Raw genomic sequence first — 24,722 nt, forward strand, 5'->3', positions numbered from 1 at the left:
GATGACTTTAGTCGCAAGGCAGTGAATATGGGGAGTTTAGCTCGATTGATTGTTTCGAAAACATACGTGTTCATGGAGGTTCGAGACTACCTTGGCGATTTCGTCGGATTTTGATATTTCGGCCCGGGGCGGGGATTTTGGCTTGTATAGAAAGCGAGGTCATCATTATTGGATCAGATCAAGGATCATCAGTTTGAGGATGCTCAGTTGAGCAAGATTCGAGATAGGGTTTCGAGGGGTGAGGCCAAGGAGGTCGTGATTGATTCTGAGGGCATATTAAGGATTAGAGGCCGCGTGTGCGTTCCTCGTGCTAGTGATCTTATTCAGTTGGTTTTATCTGAGGCCTATAGCTCTCGCAATTCCATTCATCCGGGAGCGACTAAGATGTACCGTGACTTGAGGCAGCACTATTGGTGGTGCTGTATGAAGAGAGATATAGTTGATTTTGTGGCTAAATGTGAAAATTACCAACAGGTAAAGTATGAGCACCAGCAACCCGGTGGAGTGTTTCAGAGGATGCCTATTCCTGAGTGGAAGTGGGAGAGGATTACTATGGACTTTGTCAGGGGTCTCCTGAAGACCTTTGGCAAATTTGATTCTATCTGGGTGATAGTGGATCGATTGACTAAGTCCGCTCACTTTGTTCCAGTTCAGGTTTCTTAAATCGCGGAGATGTTAGCCAAGATGTATATTTGGGATATTGTGAGATTACATGGGATCCCTATTTACATTCTGTCCCCGATCGGGGTACTATCTTCCAATTCGGGAGAGCATTTCATAACGAGAGTTGGGTGCCGATTGGACTTTAGTGCGGCTTTCGAGTCCCAGGACCCATAGACGATCCGAGCGGACCATTCGAGTGCTCGGGGGCATGTTGAGACGTGTGTTATTGACTTTGTTGGTCATTGGGATCAGGACTTGCCCTTGGTAGAGTTTTCGTACAACAACAGTTATCATTCGAGTATTGGTATGGCGCCTTATGAGGCCTTATATGGTAGGAGACGTAGATCTCCGATTGGCTAGTTTGATGGGTTTGATGCTTAACCTGGGAGCATGGATCTATTGAGAGAGTCCCATGATAGGGTGAGAGTTATTCCAGCCAGGGCTGCGTGGTACACTCGAGTCGCATAAGATGTATGCGGACCGAAGGTTCGGGACTTGAAGTTCTTATTGGTGATCGGGTTATTAAGGTTTCACCCATAAAAGGGTGTTATGTGGTTTTGTAAGAGAGCAAGTTGAGCCCAGGTACATTGGTCCACTTGAGATTGTGGGGCTGTGGGGATGTAGCTTATGAGTTGGCATTACGCCGAGGCTTGGCGAGGAGTTCCAGGTGTTTCGTGTTTTGGAAGGGCGAAGAAATACCATGCCGACGGTACCTATATTGTCCATTGGGATTCTATACCAACGATGAGAATTTGGCTTATGAGGAGGAGCCCGTCGCGATCTAGAAAAGACGAGGTTGAAAGTTGAGGTCAAGGAGATTGCCTTACGTGAAGGTGCGTGGAATATTCGCCGGTGAGGAGGTTGCAGGAGGTGAGTCGATATGAGTAGTCGATATCTCCAGTTGTTCACTGATTCAGGTATTTCCCTACTTTCTTTCCTTTCTTTGCTCGAGAACGAGCAATGATTCAATTGGTATCTGATGTGGTCGCTGTAGTCCTTTCGACATTTTTGCCCATTTTCGAGCATTGATTAGTTTCCTTTTGACCCGAGGGGATCATTGACATGCTTCCCGAGGTGTCTAGATCGGAGTCGGGCAACTTTGGTGAAAATATAGGCTTAAAAGTGAAAGTGGTTGACCCAAAGTTGACTTTTGGGCAAACGAACCTTTTCGAATTTCATCGATTTCGAGGAATCGGATAGTCATTTAGAACTTGTGTGTGTTTGGTTCGGTTCCCAATTCATTCGGATGCATTTCGGGACGTTAGATGAAATAGAATTAAGGCATCGGTGGTTGACTAGGTCACGAGACCTCCGTTGGAAATTTTGAGGCCTCAGGTGCGTTCGTAGGGCATTTTTATATGGGACTTGGTATCTAGTATATGATAAGATGGTCTAAAAAATTAGTCAAAAAATTGGATCAAAACGAATAACGTAGGCCAAGTTACGGTGTACGAATTGCTCGCTTGTGTGCCATTTGGTGGTAACTAGCCGGCCCAGGCAGTCTGGCCATTTAGGCTTGGCCGTGAGGAAGTTAGATGATCGGCCCAGGCGGCGCGGCTAGGCGATCACGATGCCGTGGCAAGCGGGTGACGGACGGTTAAACCCGTTTAATGAGTCTTAAATTAGTCTTGGACATAAATTATTTCATATCTCGATATTGGAGCTTAGGGATATTGCTCTTGGAGTCAAATTGAGGAAATTCTTAGAGGTAAAACTTTGTCTAATCCTTTACTCCTCTTTAATCGCAATTATCTTAGGTTTTCCCACTTACCAGCACCCCGATCACTTAAAAATGGAATTTGAAGGAGGGTTTTTTAGGAGACTTTTTTCTAGGATAATAATTGATAAATTGATGATGTTGATGTTAAAATGTGATGAATTTAAGCTTAGTAACCTCGTATATTCCACTTTAAACGTTGAATTTTCGAATTTGGAGAATTAGGGTTCGTACCCGATTTGGGGGATTTTTACTTGAAATCATATTTGCGGAACGATTAACTGAGTTAGGACGATGATTAGTGGTTGGGTTAGGTACTTAATTTGGTAGTTTGCCCCTTAAAATTTCCTCTTTATACTTGTGGGCTGTTTCTCCGATTTCTAAGGTTAAAATGGACATAGTTGATATCATAGCAATCTTAGTATTATTCTTAATGATTTACATTACATAGATTTCGATTATGCTTAGACTACTTTTGTTCAGAGAGAGGAAGGGCAAAGCAAAAGAGTGACTTGTCGGTGTTGCGGTTCGGTAGTCCCGGTAGGTTATGGTTTACCTTTGGTGAGACTTCGTATAGCGAATCACATATTTAGATTATGATTTCGGAGACAACATGTGAACCTTCGGTTGTGAAGTTGGGATGGATATTGCCTTAGGTTGGAACTCGAAGTGTGTTGGGACTAACCCGGCCACAGATTATATGTGTTTGATTGTTCAATTGTGTTGGCTTGATGCCATGTGTAGTTGGTAGATATCGAATTCAGCTTGTTGTCCTGGCTCAAATAGGATTGACATACCCGTTGTTGGTATTTGTACTTGGATATATTGTTGGCGTACCCACTGTTGGTACTTGAGATTATTGATATATTATTGGCGTACCTTTGTTGGTCCTTGATTTGATATATGGTTTCACCCAATGTTCTGAAGATGTTGCTTCTAATAATTTACGATTCACTCCTTCGTCTGCTAACTTATCGGATAATTTTATGGATGAGCCACATCCGGCTTCCAGAAGAGGTTTGTCAGGTGACAGAAATGATACTAGAGTAGAGTGTACTGTTAATTTATTTTCTCCAAGAAATCATAATTATACTGATGGTTTCGACACTAGAGTTTCTGACAGAAGGAGTGCAGCTCGCGAGCCTGCTGAAAGGAACATCAGTATTAGCAGAACCCTGAGTGTTGGTAGACTTCGTGATAGGGTTGTTCGAAGATCATCATTTCCCGATGTTTGTTCCTTTCAAGGGGAAACGGAAACCAGACATGCTAGTGAGAATAGTGTGAGACAGAATTTAGGTGGTGAATTAAGTTCGGTAGCATCCGAAGGGAATGACTTAATTCTATCAAATACTTCTGGCCTTGCATCTGGTGCCTCTACCTCTTACGGGAGCCAATATTATGCAATTGAGAGCCCTAGAGGAAGAGAAACAAGATATAATGATCTGCCGGATCATAGGTCAAATTGGCTAGAGCGGCGAAGAAGAATAAGATCTCAGGTCCGTAAATATCTGCCTAACTTCATTGTGCTGACATTTAGGTGATACTACACCCCAATTAATATAAGCAAGAGGCTAAAGTCTGTTTTCCTTTATACATGAATGCAGTACTTCTAATCCTGTGTGTCACGTGTTTGGGGGAACTCGTTGGCCATTTATGATATGGCTACTTCCAACATAGTGATTACAAAATATGTAGGCATTTGGTATTACTTTTTCAAACAGAACTGTAATCTGAATGTGCTTGAACAACATATTATATGTACAGTCCCTCTAATCATGTATAGTTTTGTGCCAAGACACGACTTTCTTGACAAGGACATATTTGTCATTTTTTAGGTCTATGCCCTTCAACGACTGGGAAGGCGCTTTGAGAACCACTCTGGACAGGAGAGGTCCTGTGTTTTGTCTGGTCAGCATCGAACAGGTCACTGTACATGTCGTATCAATACCGAAGGAGCTAACTTAGATAGTGGCAGTAATGCCAGGGCAAGCATTTCAAGAATTGTTATGTTGGCAGAAGCTTTATTCGAGGTAATGTTACCAGTCCATTTTACTCTATCAACATTTACCTTTTAATCATCATTGCGAGTTGAACTTGGATACTCATTTTAGGTTCTGGATGAAATTCATCAGCAATCAGTTGTGTTATCATCCCAGCCTTCTGTATCCTCAATCGGATCTGTTCCAGCACCCAATGAAGTTGTTGAATCCCTACCTGTCAAATCATACAACAAAATCCGTGGGAGTTCCAATGACGAAGTTGCACAGTGAGTCGAACATTTTACTCTTTGGCAGTTTATTGCACCTTTAAGGATTTTATTTTGTATGCAATTTGCTTCCAACCAATCTGACAATGCTACGTTTTTGTTTCATTTGTTTCTTTTCTACTTGCTCTGTTTACAGTTCTGTGCTTAAGTTTTGAATCTCTAATTCTTTCTGAGAGAGCTATTCATGTATTGATATAGGACTTTTTAGAAGTGAATGACAATGAACTCCCAAAAAGTTGTGCAAAAAATTAAGAGAGAAGCGTTTTGCTTATTGAACCATTTTGCTTGGTGTACCATTGTAATGTAAATAATACAGTTATGTTTTTGGATTTTATATGCTCCTTGAAATTCGGATAGGAGAGAAAGGAATGTACAGGAGCCCCTGCAATTGTATCTCTGGTTGCTGAATTCAACTTTTGCCTGATAAAAAAATAGCTAGAAGAGACATTCTGGAAAGAAAAAAACAAAAGAAACTAGAAGAGACACAGAGATTGAAGGAAAAGTCACTGAAAAAGAGTAGAACATGTTACTAGCATGATTAATCAGTAATCTCAAGTAAAAATATGACCAATGAAAATAGGCTCAATGGTCAGTGACTCTTGCTTAACCTTCTTTATTTCAATCTAAACGACATTCGGCAGACCCCAAATGAAAATTTCTCTTCCTCTGAATCGAGATGGATGGATGTATCTAAAGGTTTGCTCTACAATACTGATTGAAGTATGTTGTGAAAGATAAGTTGAAGTATCTTTATTTGCTGATGTTTTTAATATGTGAAATGATCTGATTTTTTTGCTTCCAGTGTGAAATTTGAATTATGCAAAGCATTTCAACAAACCTAACTAGCCATCTCACTTGGCATTAGTTATGTTGGAGTCAGAAGATTTAGAGCCATTTAACAAGTAGATCTCTGGTTCAGCTGGGATTTCTACCATTCTAATCTTGTTCTCTTGCTTTTTTCTTTTTTAGCGTGGAGAGTTTTGCTTTGTCTGAAACACATACACGAATAGTTCTCTGGCATACTGTTCCAAATTATATAAGTGATATAATGTCATATCTAACATTAGACCACATGTCCTTGTATATTTGATGATACCCAAGACAAATACCAAGAGAATGCAGCGATTCTTTTGTTTGGGGGGGGGGGGGGGGGGGGGGGGGGGCGCGAATTTTAGATACTGGGAAACCTCTCAGCTTCAAAAAATTTGCCACGAAGTACCAATAATCTTGAGGGTCTTCTTTACTAGCCTTTTTTGCTGTCATGTTTATTTTCATTGATTTTTTCCTATTCTAAGTAGAAGTTTTAAAGAGTTCTAGGTGGAAGTAGGGGTTTTCTTTCATGCTTAATCTGCTGTTATCACTCTTCATGCAGGTCTTTGTTAGCCTAGGATTTATGTTTAGACCTAGAAATGATCTATTTGGTTACGTCATCCTGGAGTAAGTTAACTAATCATAACTGGTTATGCATGAAATAAATATAGCATGGTTTGTGTGCTTTATATCACAACTCCTTTACTGGTTTGGTTTGTTATCTAATTCAAAATTCAGAATACTCAAATGTTTCCTTTTCTTTAATTCACTCTTAGTGTTATGTGGTCTTTTTAGCTTGAATTTTATGGCCTTATTTCTGTCATGTGAACTATTTGGCTATATATTGACAGATGTTACATTTGTCTGGTTGAGTACGACGAAGGAGATATTTTACGAACACTGCCTTGCCATCATGAATTTCACCGGACTTGTGTTGACAAATGGCTCAAAGAAATTCATAGGTATACTTTGCCCCTGTTGCTTTGTGCTGGTATCTTTCAAAGTCAAATACTGAAGCTCCTCAACTATGTGAATGTTCCTATTTTCCTCAAAACTGAAGTTAGGAAACTTCAATTTAGACTTACAATATAGGCCAAAGTTCTTTCCTTTTATCATGCCTCGCAAAGAGATGAACAAAACAACTTGCATATGAGTTGATGAGATGGAATCTCTTTAAGACTCATTTCTTAAACATAAAATTTAGGGTGTTTCCCTGGTTAGCACCCTTCTGCCTCAATCTTTCTGTCACCTTTTCTACCATACTCATAAGCAGAAGTATCATGTCAGAGATCAGAGTGTATTAGCATCCAAGAGTGTTGCTTAATAGTCCATAGTGGTGAAATCTTTGGAGACCAGGGTTCAAATTCAGCCTAGATAAAAACACTAAATGATTTCTTCTTATATGTAAGGCTTGGTGGATAGAGTTTACTGATATTTGTGCTAGTGAGAGATAGTAGGTACTCGGTGGACTAGTCAAGGTGCGCATAAACTGGCTCGGTTACCACCGCTATTTGAAAAACAAAAAATTAGAGTTTATTACAGAGCTCCTTAATGTTTCTTCTTAGAACACTCACTCTTCTATGGTCTTAGTGTTACTTTTGTAATAGTCCTCAATAATTGATGGAGAGAAATGTTGAGATAGATCTGTGAACAACCTATGGAATAGTAGTACACTGAGTATGCTTATGCAGGTAGATGTTATGTTATATTTCCGACCAAGATATTCTTTATTGTAAAGAAGTTCGTTAAACCTAAGAACACACCTAAGAATGGGTGAATATTTTTGAATATACATACCCAGTATCTCTTAAGTAAGATATTGCCATTTACAAGAAACTGCGTAAGACAAAATCCATACATATATTAATTCTTATATGTTATGCAATTGTGTTCACCCTCCTAAAAAGCTTTAAAAAAAATGCCAAGTGGCACTACACTTGTTATTTAATAAATTTTTGTCAAGATTTCATTAGATTATTAATGGTTTTAATTATGATATAAATTCTAACTAAGTACAATTAAAGAAAAACAAAAATAAAAAGTAAAAAGTGAGATAAGGAAAGGTAAAGAGAAAAATAAGGGACGCCACTTTTGTCCCATTTCACTGAGAGCTCTCTGGCTATAGAGAATTAAAGCAGAACAGTTCTCATTTGGTTCGATTTCACAGTAATTTCAGTGTATAATCTTTGATTTTATCGTGTCTTGGGGTTAAAAGGTGTGATCAAGTATCGTGAACAAAAAAGCCCTAAACTTTGAGAGACTTAAGATCATATTTAATTCACAAGTTCTTTACCTGTCTCCTTCCTTTATTTTGCTTGGTCCATGGCTTAAATTAGCCGTCGCAAAAGCCACGTAGATGACTTTTTTCACACCTCACGCGCCTCTAAGGAGGTGGTTACACGTACTTTGTCATATGTCAAATCATATGTCAACAGGAGGGTTTTAGCACTTGAAAGTTATAGTTCAAGGGGGTAACTTAAACTAGGTATAGTTCAAGTATGAGACTAAAAAAACCGTTATAGTTTAGAGTGATTTTGTTCCATTATCTCTTTCTTTTAAGTGTATTCCCAATATGAATTACAAAGCCCTTTTGTAAGCATAGAAGAATGGTGATAACCAAGCTGTCAAGAGTGATAAATGATGTCTGGGGATGGTAGTCTAGAAATGACAATGATTGGATGAACGAATAACCCACTAGTTTAGTGGATAAAAAGGGGACATCGACTTTATGTGGATATACTTGTTGGGTTATGAATGGGAAATTGAGGGGAATGAAATTTTGAACAAGGTTCTTTTAACAAAGGAATTTATTCCCTCATTGATTTAAGAGAGGAAAGTTATTGTCAAAATTTTATTTCCCTCCATTTCCTGGTCACACATGAAACTTAAAACCCAACACAGAGAACTAATTATCCTCATGATTCAAGCAATTTAAGGTACTACCTGTAAGTGATGTTACCATCAGATTATCTGTATAGATAATATACATACAACTAATAATATTCAAGCGATTGAATGATTAGACAACTGGTTTAAGATTGTAGACGTGACCATCAGATGGTCAATTAGAATAAGTAAATATAAGAGCCAATAAAAGCATTTTAAGGGACCTTCTCTTAATTTTTTTATGAAGTTTTTTTTTTTTTTTTTCATGAAAACTTTCGCTTACATTAATAGACCCGGAAGTCTTCTTCAGAAAGCCTCGGTGCAGAACGGGGTGGACTTTGCTGCTAAGCTCCAGGTTTGATGAGTTAAGAAATGTTCGAGAGGAATAATGACTCTTTTTGTCATCTACTGAGATTCGGTTTTGGTATGAGAACCTGTATCAATTAGGATTAAATAAGTAACATCCATCTTTGGTCACTACCTGAAGAAAACTATAAAAAGGAAAAGCGCAAACCATTGGTATTGTTAAGAAAGTGAGAAGCGTGTCTATGACAGAATAGATGAGGTGGAATTGGTGAAAATTATTATACTAGGACAGTATTACTTACCCAGATTATAAATTAGATTAGGACAGGATGTTGTTCCTGAAGTGCCTGCAGCATGTTATTTGTACCCTATAATGTCTGGTCGCTAGTATTTTATCAGGATCTCAGAGAAATAAGAGTGCTTATAATCTTGTCTTGTGATAATTATCTTCTTTTTTTACGAAAAAACTGTCTTCCTCTAATTTAAAACTTCCAGTAATACTCCTTGAGTTCAATTATGTTGCGTAACCGTTGTTCATTTTGCTGTAGGGTATGCCCATTATGTAGAGGTGATATCTGCCAATCTCACTCAAACCAAGGAAATGTTTGATGTTGCTTTCCTGGATATCGTCTCTTGTATTACGAATCCCCTTGATAGTGTTACAAGAAGAGTTGGCACCAGGACTTTAACTTCATATGTCCTGGAACCTCTCTTCGATACACTCCAGTATGGTTTGAGAGTTTGGTCCTGTTTCAATGCAGTTGTCCATCTCTTTTGTTGTAATTGTCTACCTTTACAATATCCATTTGTGATAGAAACTCATACTTCCTCAGTAAAGATGGATCAACTACTTGTGCCATACCAAATGATCTGGGGAGAGTTTCCAAATGGGTTTCGTTGAAGAAACGAGATGCAGATTTTTCAATTAATATGCTGGTGGTTTCTATGGGAAACCAAATTCATGACTGTATTTACCAGAAGTACCTTTTTATTGTCCTTCATTGATGATGGAAGCTACGAGGGTCAATTAGAAAAGCATTATTTCTATTACACAGGAGGAAGGGGAAGGAAAAATGGAAGGGAGAGAATCGAATCCAAACCTATTACCCTATTATATGAAAGTACAAAGAAACGAGAGTTCACGTAGAAGAGATAGTGTGAGAGTAGTGAGATTATCTACTGTCAAGTGGAGATTTGATATTCTGAAATAAGAATCTATAGTTTGAATATTGAATGAGATTGCCAATCATTATTACTATTTAATTAAAAACAGAAACCCGATGAGATTTAAAAAAAAAAAAAAAAAAAAAAACTTAAAAAGATAGAGACGGGTATGAAGATGAAGAAACGTGTAATATCTTAAAAGAATGACATAGACTTGTTCATGCAGTGGTGGAGCTATCTGTAATGAAGGGAACTTCGTTGTATTCATTTATTGTGAAATTATACTGTGTAAATAGAATGAAGTAGTTTCTTTTAAAATAAGAGAAATTTTTAGTGCAGTAACATATGTGGTTAAAAATAATCTTCTCTTTAGTATATACCGAGTTTTCATGAAAGTTTGTCTTCATTGAGATGAGACGAACTCCCAGGCAACTGCAAGCACATGACAATTATAGAAGTTGAGAAAGATCTTTTTTGATAGTCTATTATTAACAAGACTTAATTAATGTTAGAAATTAAGTAAAGGCAATTGAAGAGTGAATTTTGCTAACAGACCAAGGGAGTTCTTAAATACTGCGATTTGCAGAATTTGAATTTTCGTTATTGCCTTCGAGTATTATTGTCTAGTGCCTTTGAGGATATAAATACTCTCTAAAGAAAGTGTTTTGTGATAAAATCTTGACATCTACTTTGTCTTTGTTGCCATCTCCCATTTTTTTTTTCTAACTATAATGTAGTGATTCGATGAAGAAACAACATAACTTTTAAGTCTTTCTTTATGAAACAAAAATAAATGGGAAAAAAGTTTCAATTTTCACACATGCAAATCCTACATATTTGGTTAAGTTGTTATATATATATATATATAGTATATTTATACATTAATAAGTTGTTTTATATTATTTTTATTTTTCGATAAGTTGTTGTATACGTATATTTATACATTGGTAAGTTGTTCTATAGTATTTTATTTTTTCGGTAAGTTGTTGTATAATAGTACTACTATATATAAGTAAAAATGAAAAGTTTTTGTAGTCCTCACAGGATCATTTTTGTAATTTCATCGAGTTACTTTTAGAAGTGACATGTGTTGTTGATTTGTTGTTCAACTTAAATTTTTTATCTATTTCCTCTTTTATTTGCCCTTTATTGAGTTTAATATTACTTTAATTGCCAAAAAAAAATTTGGTAAATAGAACACACACCTGCTTTTTTCCGTTGCATATACTAATGTTTATTCACAAGCTTTTGTCAACCAAAAAATAATCTTAATAAGTGTAGTTTATATAAATTTTATTTTAATGATTCAAAAATGCTATAAGTCCACATAGTTAGTAATTTAAAATATCTTTTAAAAAAAAAAACTAGAAAATATAGTAAAAGAAAAACGGTTTGACTACCCAAATAGTAATGCCTTCATATAAAATGAGACGGAAGGAACACTTTTTTCCTTAACAAAAATATGAAATCAAGAAACATATTACATTATGCCATAATAAATTTACTAAGATACATTAGACATTGTGCATATTCATTGCTTAATAATTCCGTCTTCTAAGATGGGTATCACTAGCATAGATATTTACAAGTCTATTTATAGATCTTAGTCTCCTCTCTTAAGCTCAAAAACTATAGATTCCACTAACAATACTCCTCTAGAGATTTTAGAATTTAACATTAGTATAATTTGTTGAGTTCTTATATGGCAAGCTTGCTATGAAAGTAGTGCTTTTAGGATAGCTAATAAAATCAATAAATACAGTTTTGTGTTGTTTATTAACTTGAGCTTAAAAACGATCGTCGTATTTGTTCTTTCTTCTTGGAATGTCTTGCAAAAAGAATGAACTGGTCTATTTGATGCTGAATTGCAACAATAAATAATGAAATTTTCAGTGTGATAAAGAAAAATAAAGAAGAAATTCATTTGCAAACATATGATTAGCTTTGTCAACAGACTGTTGCTTTGTAATGCATTAGTTCATTTTCCATTAATTATAAGGTCACTTATCCACTATTAATAAGTCATACTTTCTTTATTTATTTGAGATTGAAAATCGTGCCTACATTTCTTGAACACTCAAATATCTTTTTGCAATAGTTGGTTAGTCAACATTGATTTAATTCAGAAAAATTGAGTGAAGGATTCAATGAAATAACAAAGAGAAGAGCTCTTACATCATGAATTTATTTGAAGAAAAAAAAATTCTTTAACTGTCAAATACTTTTATATTATGATTTAGTTTTCAGGAGTTCGTAAAAAATGTCGAACTACTTTCCCAATTACTTAATGTCACAAAAAAAGTAATTATAAATTTAATTTTAATGTTAGTATTGAGCCCGGGCTTAGCACGGGCCAAGTGACACCAATATTTATACATTGGTAAGTTGCTGTAGAGTTCTTTTCTAAGAAAAAAAAATGTAGAGTATGTTTATATTTTGGTAAGTTGTTTTAAAGTTTGTTTATTTTGGTAAGTTGTTTTATAGTTTGTTTATATTTTGGTATATAAGTTGTTTTGTAGCATGTTTATCTATAGAGATTACATGTAATCCCAAAGTTATAAAAAAAAAATCCTACCTTTATATACTAGTGTAATACTTACTGAATCACTACTCATTAGCCAAACAATTCATAATTCATTGAGATCTAAACATAGAGTGAGGGGATGATGAAAATGAAAGTTGAAATTACTCACAAAGAAACAATCAAACCATGTTCTCCAACACCTCCAAGCAAAAAAGATTATAAGCTTTCCCTTATAGATCAATTAACCCCTGGCCCTTATGTTCCTATTGTCCTCTTCTATGATTCAACCACCAAATTCTCAAATGATCACCTCAAAAAATCCCTCTCAAAAACCTTGACTTATATGTACCCTCTAGCTGGTAGAAAAATAGATGAGTTCACAATCGAATGCAACGATGAAGGGGTCGATTTTCTTGAAGCAAATGTTAGTAACATTACCTTGTCCAACATTGTCAATGACCCAAAAATTGAAACTCTTTGCCAATTGCTTCCATGTCATGTTCTTGATAGATCCATAAGACAAAGTGATCAAGTTTTGCTAAGAGTTCAATTAACTAAGTTCCCTTGTGGAGGAATTTCCATTGGTGTGTGTGTTTCACATCTAGTTGCTGATGCATCTTCACTTGGTACATTTGTCAAAACATGGGCAAAAATGAATCAAGAAAATGATCAAGAAAGCAATGGCATTGACAATGGATTCATCGTCGACGTTACTGGGATCTTTCCTCCAACAGATCTTCGAAATAATCCTTGGTTAACCTTGATTCCAACAGAAGAAGAACTTCCATTAAAAATCTCAATGAAAAGATTCATATTTGATAACTCAAAGCTAGCTACATTAATACAGAGTTGCCCTGTTGAGGAACGTTACGCGACTCGTTTTGAGGCTCTGTCAGCTTTCCTATGGTCATCAATTATACCAACATGGAAAGACAAGAAAAGTGATATCAAAGTTTACATACTATTGATATCAATCAATCTAAGGAACAGAATGAATCCCAATTTACCTGCAAATAGCATTGGCAATCTAGTTTATCCAACAATGGCCAAATGGGAAGTTGAAGAAGGGGAAATTGATTACAAAAAGTTGGTGGAAAAAGTTCAAGAATCAATAAGGAAAGTGGATGATAGTTACATAAGAAGGGTTCATGAGAAAAATGAGTACATAAATTACTCGAACTCAATTCTTGAATTGGCTATAACTAGAGGAAATGAAGTGGGATTTGCTGGTTGTATCAGTTGGTGTAAAATTCCTTTTTATGAAGCTGATTTTGGATGGGGTAAACCTACTTGGATAGCTAATCCTGTAAAGTTTCCATGTGGATTCCATCTTTTGGATTGTGTTGATGGCAATGGAATTGAAGTGTGGATGGGATTGCCAGAAGAACATATGAAGTTGCTGGAGAAGAATGAAGATTTTATGTCGTATGTTTCTTTAAATCAAGATGTTTGAAACTCAGCTTAGAATATAGTTAATGTTTAGATGATCTGGTTAGATTTAAAATTGTTGTCCAGAAATAAAAAATATAAAAAAAGGAGTTATGCAATAAAGTTTATGTTTTTATTTTATTTTGAAGAATTTATAAACTAAGGTTTTTAGATGTCTGGAATTCCTTTTACTAGTGGATACCATCTTTAAAAGGTTTAAATTTATCTGAATAAGGAGGGATTTAGCATCGTCTAATGGCATTATGTAACATTTTAAGTCAAAAGGTTTGACTATTTTACCATTACTGAAATTGTAAGTGGCCATTTTAAGTCAAAAAGATAATTTTTTTCTATTCAAATTGTAAGTGGTCATGGAAGACCATTTCCGCTCTTTAATTTACCATCATATTAAAATTTCAATAGGACATTAAGATAAAATATTTTATAAGAATTGTTCTTTTAACATTCCAAAATTGTTTAATTTTTGGATTCTAAACAATTGTTCTTTTAAACCCTCGTCAATCTTATAAGAAAAATAGCTCAGGATTGACAAATACTCAAATTTGGAATAGTCCGACAGTTGATCTAACAGAAATAAAAAAAATTAAACATTTATTATTCCAAAGACCGTCAAACATGTCAAAGTTTAATTGCAATTAAATCTACAAAATGCACTGTTCAATTTGCCGTCCCACACCATGTTATAAATGGCGGAATTGGAACTCTATTTGGGAGTCCGGACAAAGCACCGGTAAATGTCTCTCATCTAGACAACTAGAGTCAAACTTCCTAAAACTTATATTTTCTATGGTTATAGTAAAATGTTGTCATAAAAAAGTTTGAGTGTTTTCAGACTATATTGTTAATAAGTCGTTCATTTTCCCTATGTAGACGAAAATATGCTAGGAAACTCTATAATGAAGAGCTACTTTCTGAGAGAAGACGAGATAATTACTTGAGCGGGAGGACCAAGTGTTTTTTTTTTTTTTTTTTTTTGTGACAATGAATTCCAAGCGCCAAGTTATGGAAGGATAATTCAAATAGAAGTCACAACATAGAGAACAGAGCTCTTTCTGTTTTCCGCCATCTGCATCAATGGTTACCCCGCCTTTTCTTCTCTCTTCGTTCCCCTTTATGTTCAACTGCTTTCCCCTATCATCTACACTACATAAAAGAATTGAACTCCTTTCCCCTGCCACTAACCCTACAACAACTCATATTTAAAAATTAAAAAAAAAAAAAATAGGTGATAAAAGAATAGCACCATCAAAGACACTATATTTAGAAGGCTGAAAGCCTGAAACATTACCAAAAAGAGGTAACAATAACACCAAATGCAAAAACCAAATTACCCGTTATATGTGGCCGTCTTTAAAATACTTGCTAGCATTCTTGACTTGTGACTGATCATTTTTTTGCGCGGAGTGCCCTTCTTTTGGGGTGGTCTTTAAATTTTACCCCTCATATTTGTGGTCTTTAAATTATGCCCCTCATATTGCTGGTCTTTAAATTTTGCCCTTCGCATTGCAACTTTGAGCTACCGAAATCATGAGGTTCGAGTTCGAACCCCGCTCAAGCATAAATTAAAAAAAAAATCGCAAGACAAGGTTTGGTTCGCGTGTATGCGGACCCAAGCATACTTTTGTTAAGGAATTACAAATTTTATCGGACTTAAGATACTCATGCCTTATGGGCGGATTTGGCATAAGTATGCGGTAGGCGTATAACTTTGATAATTCCTTAACAAGGTTATGCCGATGGGGGCATACTTTTAATGGGCAAACTTTTATGCGGACCGGCATAACTTTGTGAAGGAATTATCAAAGTTATGCGGACTCGCATACTTATGCCAAGTCTGCCCATAAGGCATAAGTATACGGGTCCGCATAACTTTGGTCATTCCTTCACAAAGTTATCGGTGGGGGCATACTTTTAATGGGCAAACTTTTATCTTGGATCCCATAAACTTGTGAAGGAATTATCAAAGTTATTTGGGACCCAGCATACTTATGCCAAGTCCGCCCATAAGGCATAAGTATGCACCGACATAACTTTGGTAATTCCTTCAAGTGTATGCCGTTGGGGGCATAGCGAAATTTAAACTCGTCTTGCGAATTTTTTTTTAAAATTTTATTTGCGCGTGGGTTCGAACCTGGAACCTATGGGTTTTAGCGAAGGGCAAAATTTAAAGATTTCAAATATGAGGGCAAAATTTAAAGACCACCCCAAAAGAGAATTGCCCGTGACTGATCATATTCAAAAGCTTCCTCAAAACTGCTATAGCATAACCTCTTCTTACTCAAAGTAAACCACAAAATCTGGCTCTCTTTGGAACCTCAACAATTTACTAACATTTCTCATGCCCCCAAAAGTATTGAAAGTTTCATGATCACATTCAAGGTACTAAAGCACAGGAACTTCAAAATATAAAGATAACAATTTGACACAGATATGTTCCCTGCGGAAAAACCATCATCATAGACGTCTACTGTCATAACTCTAAACAATCTCAAATAAAGGCAGAAAATCTGAAGCTGTTTATCACTTCAATACCCCAAAAAGGTCTAAAAGGATGAGATAAAAGAGAGCTCCTAACACAGCAAAATTTCCAACTGTCTTAGTTCATCCTCCTAATAAGTTCATTGATAAAGTTCTCACGGTTACCAGCATCACCTCCTTCAACATAGTGATTTCTTTTCTTCTTCAGTCCGCCCAAAGGTGCCTTCAGCTGGAACGGCCATAGGAAGTTGTTGGCCTCCTTGAAATGGGGTCCAACGGTCAAGATCTCGTGGACTAGGTCTTCCATGCAGATAATTCCATGTTTACCCAATACCTGAAACAGGTGTAATAATCAGAATGAGATAACAACAAAACATGAGAGACATTCAATTCAAAAACTGCAGTGGTTTCAGAGACTGACCTGCTCAATGACAGCGTTGTCAGTTAAAGCAATTCTCTGCTTGTCAACTTTCCCATAACCTCTCTTGTAGATCAACTCTCTAATACTTTTTAGGTTGGGATAACTGAAAGAGTAAAACCAATGCACATAATTAACAGATCAACAGCAAAAGGCTCCAGAGGTGATTACAAAACTCTCAAGTGATAACCTACCCATAGGTAACATATGGTTCAACCCTGTGAAGCATGTTCACTGTGGCTTTGTTGACTTTCAAAAAGACACCGTTAAAGATCTGCCATCAACATGGGAATAAGAGAATCACACAGTTACAATAATGGAAAGTGACCTCAAGATTTTAAATAAAATCTTAATGAATCTGCCACACCAAAACCAAGATGCAAAGAAACTGCAAATTCATTTTTCATGGAAAAGAAAAGGTCATGAAGAATAATAACGTAGAATCTGAACGATTAACCACAATTGTTTGGCTCCAGATCAAACAGTTTGAGCAAGTTCAGCAAAAAAAAAAACCTATAAGTAGACTGTTCCAAGTAAAGTCTCATTCATGGTATATTTCCAGTTAAATAAAGATTCTGTTCCAAATTTGAAACGACAAGTCATGAAACAACAACAAAGAATGACCACTTTTATGGTATATTTCAAGTAAAATAAGAGAACTAACAAATAAAATGAAAGGTGCATAGACTAAAAAACTATCCAATTCTAACTGATAACTTTAAACTACCTAGAGTTTTCTGAGTAGTTACCTGTCTCAACCGTAGAAGCTGCAATATCTTTTTGGTCTGTGGCGGCATAGCATTAATCCTAAGAAATATAAGTTCTAATGATTAGCATTATAATGCCAGTGATCTCAACGCTTAAAAGAACAACCACAATAAGAGCTCTTACCCACGGATCCTAATGATAAACAAGAGCTTTGCCTCAGGGTCAACATAGAAACCACCCTTCAGTCTAGCCTCACGCTTCAAACGAATCAACTCCTTTTCCTAAAAAACAGCAATTGAAAACTAATTACTAGGCTTGGCACGCCAAAAAGAAGAACATGATCCAAGGGTAAGTGAGGTTTGACCAACCTGCTGCTCGTACTCCGAAGCATACTGCTTAGCTCTGTTGTAGATCAATTTCCGGTTCTCAGCACTCTTCTTCTTTGCAGCTACAAGCTCTTGTGTCTTTGCAAGAGCCCATTCCTCGCTCCTTTTCTGCTTCTTCAGTACCGACTCTGGAACTGGAACAGCTCCCTTAACCTCACCCATCTCTGTCATATAACAGTGTCAAAGAACATCATTTGTCAAAGCAATGAAACTAGGTCACTATTACAAGGATAGTCAAATTGAGCACAATACTTTCGGACACAAATAAAACCAATTCGTCAAATACATTCCTCACCCATCTCTATGCTTGTCTCTTACAGCTTGTTTGGATGGTTGTTACCTATTGTATTGTATTGTGTTGTTAGTTTAAATACAATGTCCATTTTGATTGTTACTTAAATTTAATGTATCGTGTCATTAGATTCATCGTTATGTAACGACAAAAAGTCCCATTTTGTGTGACGACGGGTTTGGTGTGATCGAGCAGTTACCTTTTTTTCTCATTTTACCTTTACTTATTATATAATAATCCTATTTTATCTTTTACCCTACATTTTTACAGTACCTCTACCCGCACCCTACTTTTCTTGTAGGTTTATGCTTCAAATTGTTGATGTGTGGCATTATGTAACGACTGAAAACGATACAATCTATCCAAATGTTGTATTCATGAAAACAATACAGAACGATACAATATAATTCAACATACTAATACGATACATTATGAAACAACATGTAACAACCATCCAAACAGAGTGCTACACAATACAATTCTTTAATTTCTTATCACCCCACTATCTCATTACCTAGCTATCCCAGTGTATTACAGCTTCTCTAAAAAAATCTCTGACTTGTATGAATAATCATAACCCTCCGACACCGATTAATCTTTTAATAATGACATTATAAAAGAATGAAAAAAAGTAATTAAATTACAACAGACTATTAGCCCAAATATATATATATATATCTTGCTTAAGCTGAATCACACTTAATATTGAGATAAAACAATCATTTTACACAAGTTTCACTTTCTTTTTTTCATGTGTAGCATGAATAAAAGTGAACATACACACACACAGAGATCTTCAACAAAATAACAGAACAAAAAAAGCTAAGAATGTGAATGAAATCTGATAATAATTAGCAAGAGAACTGCCACTATAGTACATTAAGGCAATGAAGGTGTACCTTTGAAATTGTAAAAGTGAGACGAGAATAGAGCTTTTTTGTGCCCACGGCGGATGAAATGGCGACTGTGTTTGTGTGTGTTAGGGTTTTAGTAAAGTTTTACTGCCCTATTATGCTCATCTGGATCTGGGCCGGGTCGGTTCAAATAAAGATACGGGCCTAAATTAACTGATGCTTCAGCCCAATCTTGAAAAGCCCATTGGTAAAGGGTAAATTAGCAAGAAAGTATAGGGCAATTCGCAGAATTGGCCTTCTTTTGGGGATGGTCTTTAAATTTTGGCCCTCAAATTGCTGGTCTTTAAGTTTTGGCCTTCACCTAAAACCTATGAATTCCGGGTTCGAATCCCCGCTCAGTCAAAAATTAAAAAAAAAAAATCGCAAGGCAGAGTTTGAATTTCGCTCTGCCCCCTCCAGCTTAACTAAAAGTCTGCCGGAGGGGCCAGACTTTGCGTTGAGGCATATATATTATTTTTTTTACTTTTCAAGGCAAACTTTTAGTTATGCCTTAAGGAAAAGTTCCGCCTTATGGACCATACTTTTAGTTATGCCTTAACCAAAAGTGTGCCCCATAAGACATAACTAAACGTATGCCCCATAAGCTGGAACTTTTTCTTGAGGCATAACTAAAAGTTTTCCTTATAAAGCAAAGTCTCTGCCTTAAGAAAAAGTTCTGTCTTACACAAAAGATACTTTTGGTTATGCCTTAAGTACAAGTCTACCCCATAAGACATAACTAAACTATGCCTTAAGGAAAATTTTTGTCTTATGGACAGACTTTTAGTCATGTCGGATCCGGCATAACTTTAGTTTTTTCTTAAAAAGTGTATGGCTGATCTGGCATACACGCCCCCAGCCTTGCCTTGCGAAATTATTTTTTTATTTTATGCCTGAGCCGGGGTTCGAACCCAGAATCTCAGGTATTCGCCCACCTTTTCAACCGAAGAGCAAAACTTAAAGACCACAAATATGAGGGGCAAAATTTAAAGACCACCCCAAAAGAAGAACAATCTGCGCAAAAAAATGGAAAGTAAAAGGTTGAATTAATAGTCTTAGAGCCCGTTTGGATGGACTTATGGCTTTTGACTTTTAAGCCGAAAGTCATAAGTGTTTTGTATTAAAAACAAATATTTAAAAGCACTTTTATTTTATTTTACTCAAACACTACAAAAGTGCTTAAAAGCTATTTTATTTAAACCACCTAAAATAAGTCAATCCAAACAGGCTCATATTTACGGAAATGCCTCTTTTTAAGTCACCATTTGGATCGGAAGTAATTGCATGGTTTGTCCTTCAAATGGACTGGTCTTTAATTTTTGTTCTTCAAAGTCAAACATATGCCTAAAATGATATAAGTTAACTTGTATATTGTGATGAGTAACTTATTCCCCTATAGACATAAGTTTAATTTTGCAGGGTAAAAATTAAAGACCAACCCATTTGAAGGACAAAAATTAAAGATCTATACAAAATAGGGACAAAAGTGCATATGACCCTTTAGATTTTGTCCTTATTTTTTAAAGTGGTGTAAATGTAGCACTTTGAAATTACCTTTTCAGATAATAAGACTCCGGTCTAATATTTGGTCATATATATTGTCTAACCTTATAGATGAAATATTAGACTATGGTGTATCGTTTACAATAGCTCACATTTTTGGACCATAGTCTAAAGTTTACTTGTAAGATTTTCAGTTTGCTTAAAATAAATCTTTAAACGATAGTCTAAAAGGTTCACAAGTTACAATGGAAAAATAAACAAGTTGTTTACTAAACAAATATCCCAAAAAGGTACAAGTGGTGAAAATTTCATGAGTAAATAAGAAATTCTTTTTGTGGGGAGGTGGGTGGGGGGAGAGACATTTTTTTTTTCGGAAAAAAAAATGAATTACGAATTTACCTATACTTGTCTTCTCAATAAAAGTTTTTTTTCTCGCTAAATGCCGAAAACAGTTAAATATTCTGTATTTCAAAACTGAATAAACAGTTAGAAACCTTATTAAATTTAAGAAATTAAACGTTATTGAAATAGGACAAAATAAGCATTTTCTTTCTTGATTGGGTGCAGTTACAAAACTTATGGAGTTCGGTAACTGATTACAGAAAAGAAAAATGGAAACAAAGGGCATTTTTAAAATTCTTTTTCTTTCTTTTATTTCATTGGTATTCAGAAATTTATTTAGAAAGAAAAGGAAAATAATTGAAACAAAGATATTACATGTTGATTTTCTGGCGACTCTATTACAAATGTCTTTGTACTAATATATTGGTTCTTTTGTGAAAATCCATCGTTTGTGACTTGGTTCTTCAGTTAAGATTTATGATTGTTATTGTTCATAATCAAGAATTTAATGAAACAACTCGTTCATCATCAAGAATCTAAATTTAGATTAATGCAAGCTGAGCTAATAACTAAAAGTAAATATCACTTTCACATGGAATTAAATTCCTTGTAAATGAGGAATTTACAGTGAAAATTACATAAGTAAAATCCTAACTAAGAAAATAAATAGAACTTCAAGAAAATCTGAAAATCAAATGATTCTGGCCAGCTAACCTAAGAGCAACAACAGATAATTGAACTGAACTAATCCTAAATTCTCTAATGCCAGCTAACTAAGAACAACAACAGGTAATTGAACTGAAACTATTCCTAAATTCTCCAATTCTTTGGCTGAATTAATCATCTCTTCATCTAATCAAAGGCTTGACTTCCTCAATCTCAAAGCCTAGTGAATTTTGGACTTCATGATTATTTTCTAGTGCTTCAAGGAACACTTTTGGAACTAAGCATTTTTCACTTGAATACAACTTCTCCTGAATCAAGGAAGATCCAACAAGTTTGTGCAAATCTGTTGTCTGAATTGATTTCTCATCCTCCTGCAAATTAAATTCAAATGCAAATAGGTTAATTAATTATGCCACTGAATGTAACAATTCTTAAGCATATATCATTCCAATCTAGCAATCATAAATAGAGAACTTTTGACACATGTCCGTCTAGTCTAGTCGAGAGGAAAAATGAAGGGCAACTTCTATTTCCCTCAAATATAGGTGTGTCATAACGTTTAACTTATATACACTCACAACAACTATAATAAAAGTTCATAAAAATGGGATTTAATACTAAATTTGCAAGAAAATTCATGTTATATTCATTCAAACACTACAAGAACAACAATCATAAGCATGGTATTCAGGAGTACTCTTTAACATGTTTGAATCCAATACTTGCTTTAGTATCTATTTATTGTGACCTTTTATGACTACTTATATTGCAAATTTTGAGCAAATACTGATACTATTCTTTGGCAACAAATAGTGTTTCGAATGGAAATAAAATTCACAATCCAAAGAAGAAAGAGTAGCATAAAAGAAGGCTGTAATTATACCTGATATGATCCCATGAACTCAAGAAGTCCAGCTTGTGCTTGCAAGAACTTAATATACTTGAAAGTAGCTTGAAGCATTTCAGCAGTATTCATCCTGTGTCCACCGGGTATCAACTTCCCCAATTCTTGTGTCTTCTCAGTAATTTTCTTCCTCCTCTGCCTCGCCGCTATGCTTTGTGCTGACATCTTCTTCTCATTATTACTTTTCTTCACAACAACCTCAGCATTATTGTTGCAGCACCCGCTACTAAAAACAGGCATAGGAATTTCTGGAATCGAAAACGAGGCAAAATCTTGGAATATTGGAGGATTTGGTACAAACCCGTTGAACAAGTTGTTAGACGACGTTATTATATCTGGAAGAAGGCAGTTGTCTTGAAAGACCTTTTGCCTTTTGGGGGTGCTCTCTATAAGAGAGTACTCTGGCATCAAAGAAGAATTGTGAGACGACGTTATTATATTTGGAAGGCAGTTGTTTTGTTGTTTTGGTTTGCTGTCACAAATAGAGTATTGTGGCATGAAAGAAGAATTGTGAGACGTTATTATAGTATCTGGAAGGCAGTTGTCTTGAAAGAACTTTTGTTGTTTTGGGGTGCTCTCGAAATCACAGTACTCTGGCATGAAAGAAGAATTGTGAGTACTTTCCACTGGTAAAATGAACTCGTTGGTGTCGAAAAAAGGATCGAAATAGCAATCCTCTGGATTGTTATAAAAGCTCAGTTCATCATCATAGTTGAAATCAAAAAGAAGTTCTGGAGGAAGCTGCATTTCCATTTCTGAGTTGAATTCTTGAATGTTTGGTTCCAATTTTGAAGCAGTGTAGTAGCTAAGACTAGCCATTGAGACTATTCAACAACACCCTTTACAAGAAAATACAAAAATATATCAGCTTGCATGAGATTGTGAACTTAAGAAGAGACAGAGTAGTAGTAGCTTAAAGTAGTGAAATAACATGAAGTGGTTAATGTAAGAATGAGTAACATAAGATAAAAGTAGTTAAAGGATAAATACCTTAATAGAGATGACAACTAGAGAGAGATGAGGAAGATACTGTATGTCTTGGTGAATCTTGCTGTTTTTTCTCACTTGTTGAACAATAGTAGACCTAACAAAGAAGTCTTAAAGAGTATTTTTTTAATATTGCTGGCTGATAAAGTAACTATTATAAGAGTGTAATAGGACTTAATATAAGGTGGCGGCTGAGGGGGGGTTATTGAGGAAATGGCAGTTACTGGTAGAGAGTAATGGAGGATAAGTTTTAGGAATATTAACCGATCATCTAATAATGCGGAGAGTTATTAGGGGCTCTTTCACTTTATTTAACCGTTTATACTTTCCCCTTTTTTACATTGTAAATTTCGGTAACTTTTTTACTATTTGATGAGGAAAAAAATACTCCATCTTTTATTTAACGTCCTGGCTTTATGATCCAAAGTAAGTAATTACTTGAATTGATACCAGATTAAATGATGTAACTTTAATTAAGTGATAAAAGTTACACACACACACAAAAAAAAAATTATTATAAGCTTGGTGTAAAAAATCAATTACGATCAAAGGTACGTTTATTTTAACCGTCTATGCTTTCCTTTTTTTCACCGTAATTTTGGGTGATTTTACCTTTTTACTAATTTGATGAGAAAATGAATATTCAATCTTTTGTAATAACGTCCTGGCTTTATGATCCAAAGTAAGTATTTACTAATATTTATACCAGATTAAATGATGTAACTTTAAGTCACAAACTGATTATAATTAAGTGATAAAAGTTAACACAAAAAAAATATGTTTTGCAATCATAACTTTGGTGTAAAAAAACAATTATGATTATGAGTAAGTTTTTATTTTAAATTATTAGCTTCACTATTTAACGCGCAAGAGTAAAGTAAGAAAAAGAAAAATAAATCACTCTCAAAAAATGTAGTAATAGGAAAAAGAAATATTTCTCTCTGAAAACATGATAAATCGATTTTTTTAAATATTACCTCCAAATAAACTTCTTACTATATTTCCAGAACGCGCCAAATGCTCTTTTTTTCCCTTAAGTTATTTAGGCAATAATCTTATGAAATTATTTTTTAAAATTTCTCCGTACAAGTTTTCATGTTTTTTTTAAAACCTATTTAACAACTTAAGACTTTAAAAATGAGGCCCCAACATAATGCTTCTACAAATACTAAATAACTTATACGTAATTGTTTTTCATTTATGTTTTTTAAATTATAATACTCTTCTGAGAAATATACTCGCGTTAAAGTATATTATAATTTCAAGCACTACATCGAGTTGTTATCATGAGTATTGTCATTTATTCGGTCTAAGACAATAAAATTTAATTTCAATATGACATATACAAGTCTCGTCCTAA

At 35.2% G+C, this 24,722-nt stretch overlaps 4 protein-coding genes across 5 annotated transcripts; 2 read left to right on the plus strand and 2 right to left on the minus strand.

The window, feature by feature from the left end:
• Positions 1-3,299: 3,299 nt before the first annotated feature.
• Positions 3,300-9,618, plus strand: LOC132030005 (E3 ubiquitin-protein ligase SIRP1). Its single transcript, XM_059419464.1, has 5 exons — positions 3,300-3,876; positions 4,216-4,410; positions 4,492-4,646; positions 6,308-6,418; positions 9,197-9,618. The coding sequence occupies exons 1-5, from the start codon at positions 3,367-3,369 to the stop codon at positions 9,255-9,257; spliced, it is 1,032 nt and encodes a 343-aa protein (XP_059275447.1). The 5' UTR covers positions 3,300-3,366; the 3' UTR covers positions 9,258-9,618.
• A 2,866-nt stretch (positions 9,619-12,484) lies between these two features.
• Positions 12,485-13,789, plus strand: LOC132031716 (stemmadenine O-acetyltransferase-like). Its single transcript, XM_059421644.1, has one exon. It carries the CDS (start codon positions 12,485-12,487, stop codon positions 13,787-13,789), a length of 1,305 nt encoding a protein of 434 aa, XP_059277627.1.
• Positions 13,790-16,216: 2,427 nt separating this feature from the next.
• On the minus strand, positions 16,217-19,117 carry LOC132030006 (large ribosomal subunit protein uL30y-like). Of its 2 annotated transcripts, XM_059419466.1 has the most exons (7): positions 18,967-19,117; positions 17,758-17,939; positions 17,573-17,670; positions 17,431-17,488; positions 16,876-16,955; positions 16,685-16,787; positions 16,217-16,597 (listed from the first exon to the last, which is right to left on the minus strand). In XM_059419466.1, exons 2-7 carry the CDS (start codon positions 17,935-17,937, stop codon positions 16,382-16,384), a joined length of 735 nt encoding a protein of 244 aa, XP_059275449.1. In that variant the 5' UTR covers positions 17,938-17,939; positions 18,967-19,117; the 3' UTR covers positions 16,217-16,381. The 2 variants fall into 2 exon arrangements, with proteins under 2 accessions (XP_059275449.1, XP_059275448.1); XM_059419465.1 differs by lacking the exon at positions 18,967-19,117 and having other exon boundaries at positions 17,758-17,946.
• Positions 19,118-21,520: 2,403 nt separating this feature from the next.
• On the minus strand, positions 21,521-23,185 carry LOC132069341 (transcription factor bHLH52-like). Its single transcript, XM_059462716.1, has 2 exons — positions 22,355-23,185; positions 21,521-21,842 (listed from the first exon to the last, which is right to left on the minus strand). Exons 1-2 carry the CDS (start codon positions 23,126-23,128, stop codon positions 21,654-21,656), a joined length of 963 nt encoding a protein of 320 aa, XP_059318699.1. The 5' UTR covers positions 23,129-23,185; the 3' UTR covers positions 21,521-21,653.
• Positions 23,186-24,722: the final 1,537 nt, after the last annotated feature.

Source organism: Lycium ferocissimum, chromosome 9 (genome assembly GCF_029784015.1).
Source record: "Lycium ferocissimum isolate CSIRO_LF1 chromosome 9, AGI_CSIRO_Lferr_CH_V1, whole genome shotgun sequence".
Classification (NCBI taxonomy): Eukaryota; Viridiplantae; Streptophyta; class Magnoliopsida; order Solanales; family Solanaceae; genus Lycium; species Lycium ferocissimum.

Bases quoted from the DNA above. Each gene is read 5' to 3' on its own strand.
- LOC132069341 (XM_059462716.1), bottom strand. From the start codon at position 23,128: ATGGAAATGCAGCTTCCTCCAGAACTTCTTTTTGATTTCAACTATGAT. The intron at 21,843-22,354 runs GTATAATTACAG...TTTAATTTGCAG, and splicing joins AGTTCATGGGATCATATCAG to GAGGATGAGAAATCAATTCA.
- LOC132031716 (XM_059421644.1), top strand. From the start codon at position 12,485: ATGAAAGTTGAAATTACTCACAAAGAAACAATCAAACCATGTTCTCCA.
- LOC132030005 (XM_059419464.1), top strand. From the start codon at position 3,367: ATGGATGAGCCACATCCGGCTTCCAGAAGAGGTTTGTCAGGTGACAGA. The intron at 4,411-4,491 runs GTAATGTTACCA...TACTCATTTTAG, and splicing joins TGGCAGAAGCTTTATTCGAG to GTTCTGGATGAAATTCATCA. The intron at 6,419-9,196 runs GTATACTTTGCC...ATTTTGCTGTAG, and splicing joins TGGCTCAAAGAAATTCATAG to GGTATGCCCATTATGTAGAG.
- LOC132030006 (XM_059419465.1), bottom strand. From the start codon at position 17,946: ATGACAGAGATGGGTGAGGTTAAGGGAGCTGTTCCAGTTCCAGAGTCG. The intron at 16,956-17,430 runs GTAACTACTCAG...TGTTGATGGCAG, and splicing joins AGCTTCTACGGTTGAGACAG to ATCTTTAACGGTGTCTTTTT. The intron at 16,788-16,875 runs GTAGGTTATCAC...TTACTCTTTCAG, and splicing joins GAACCATATGTTACCTATGG to TTATCCCAACCTAAAAAGTA.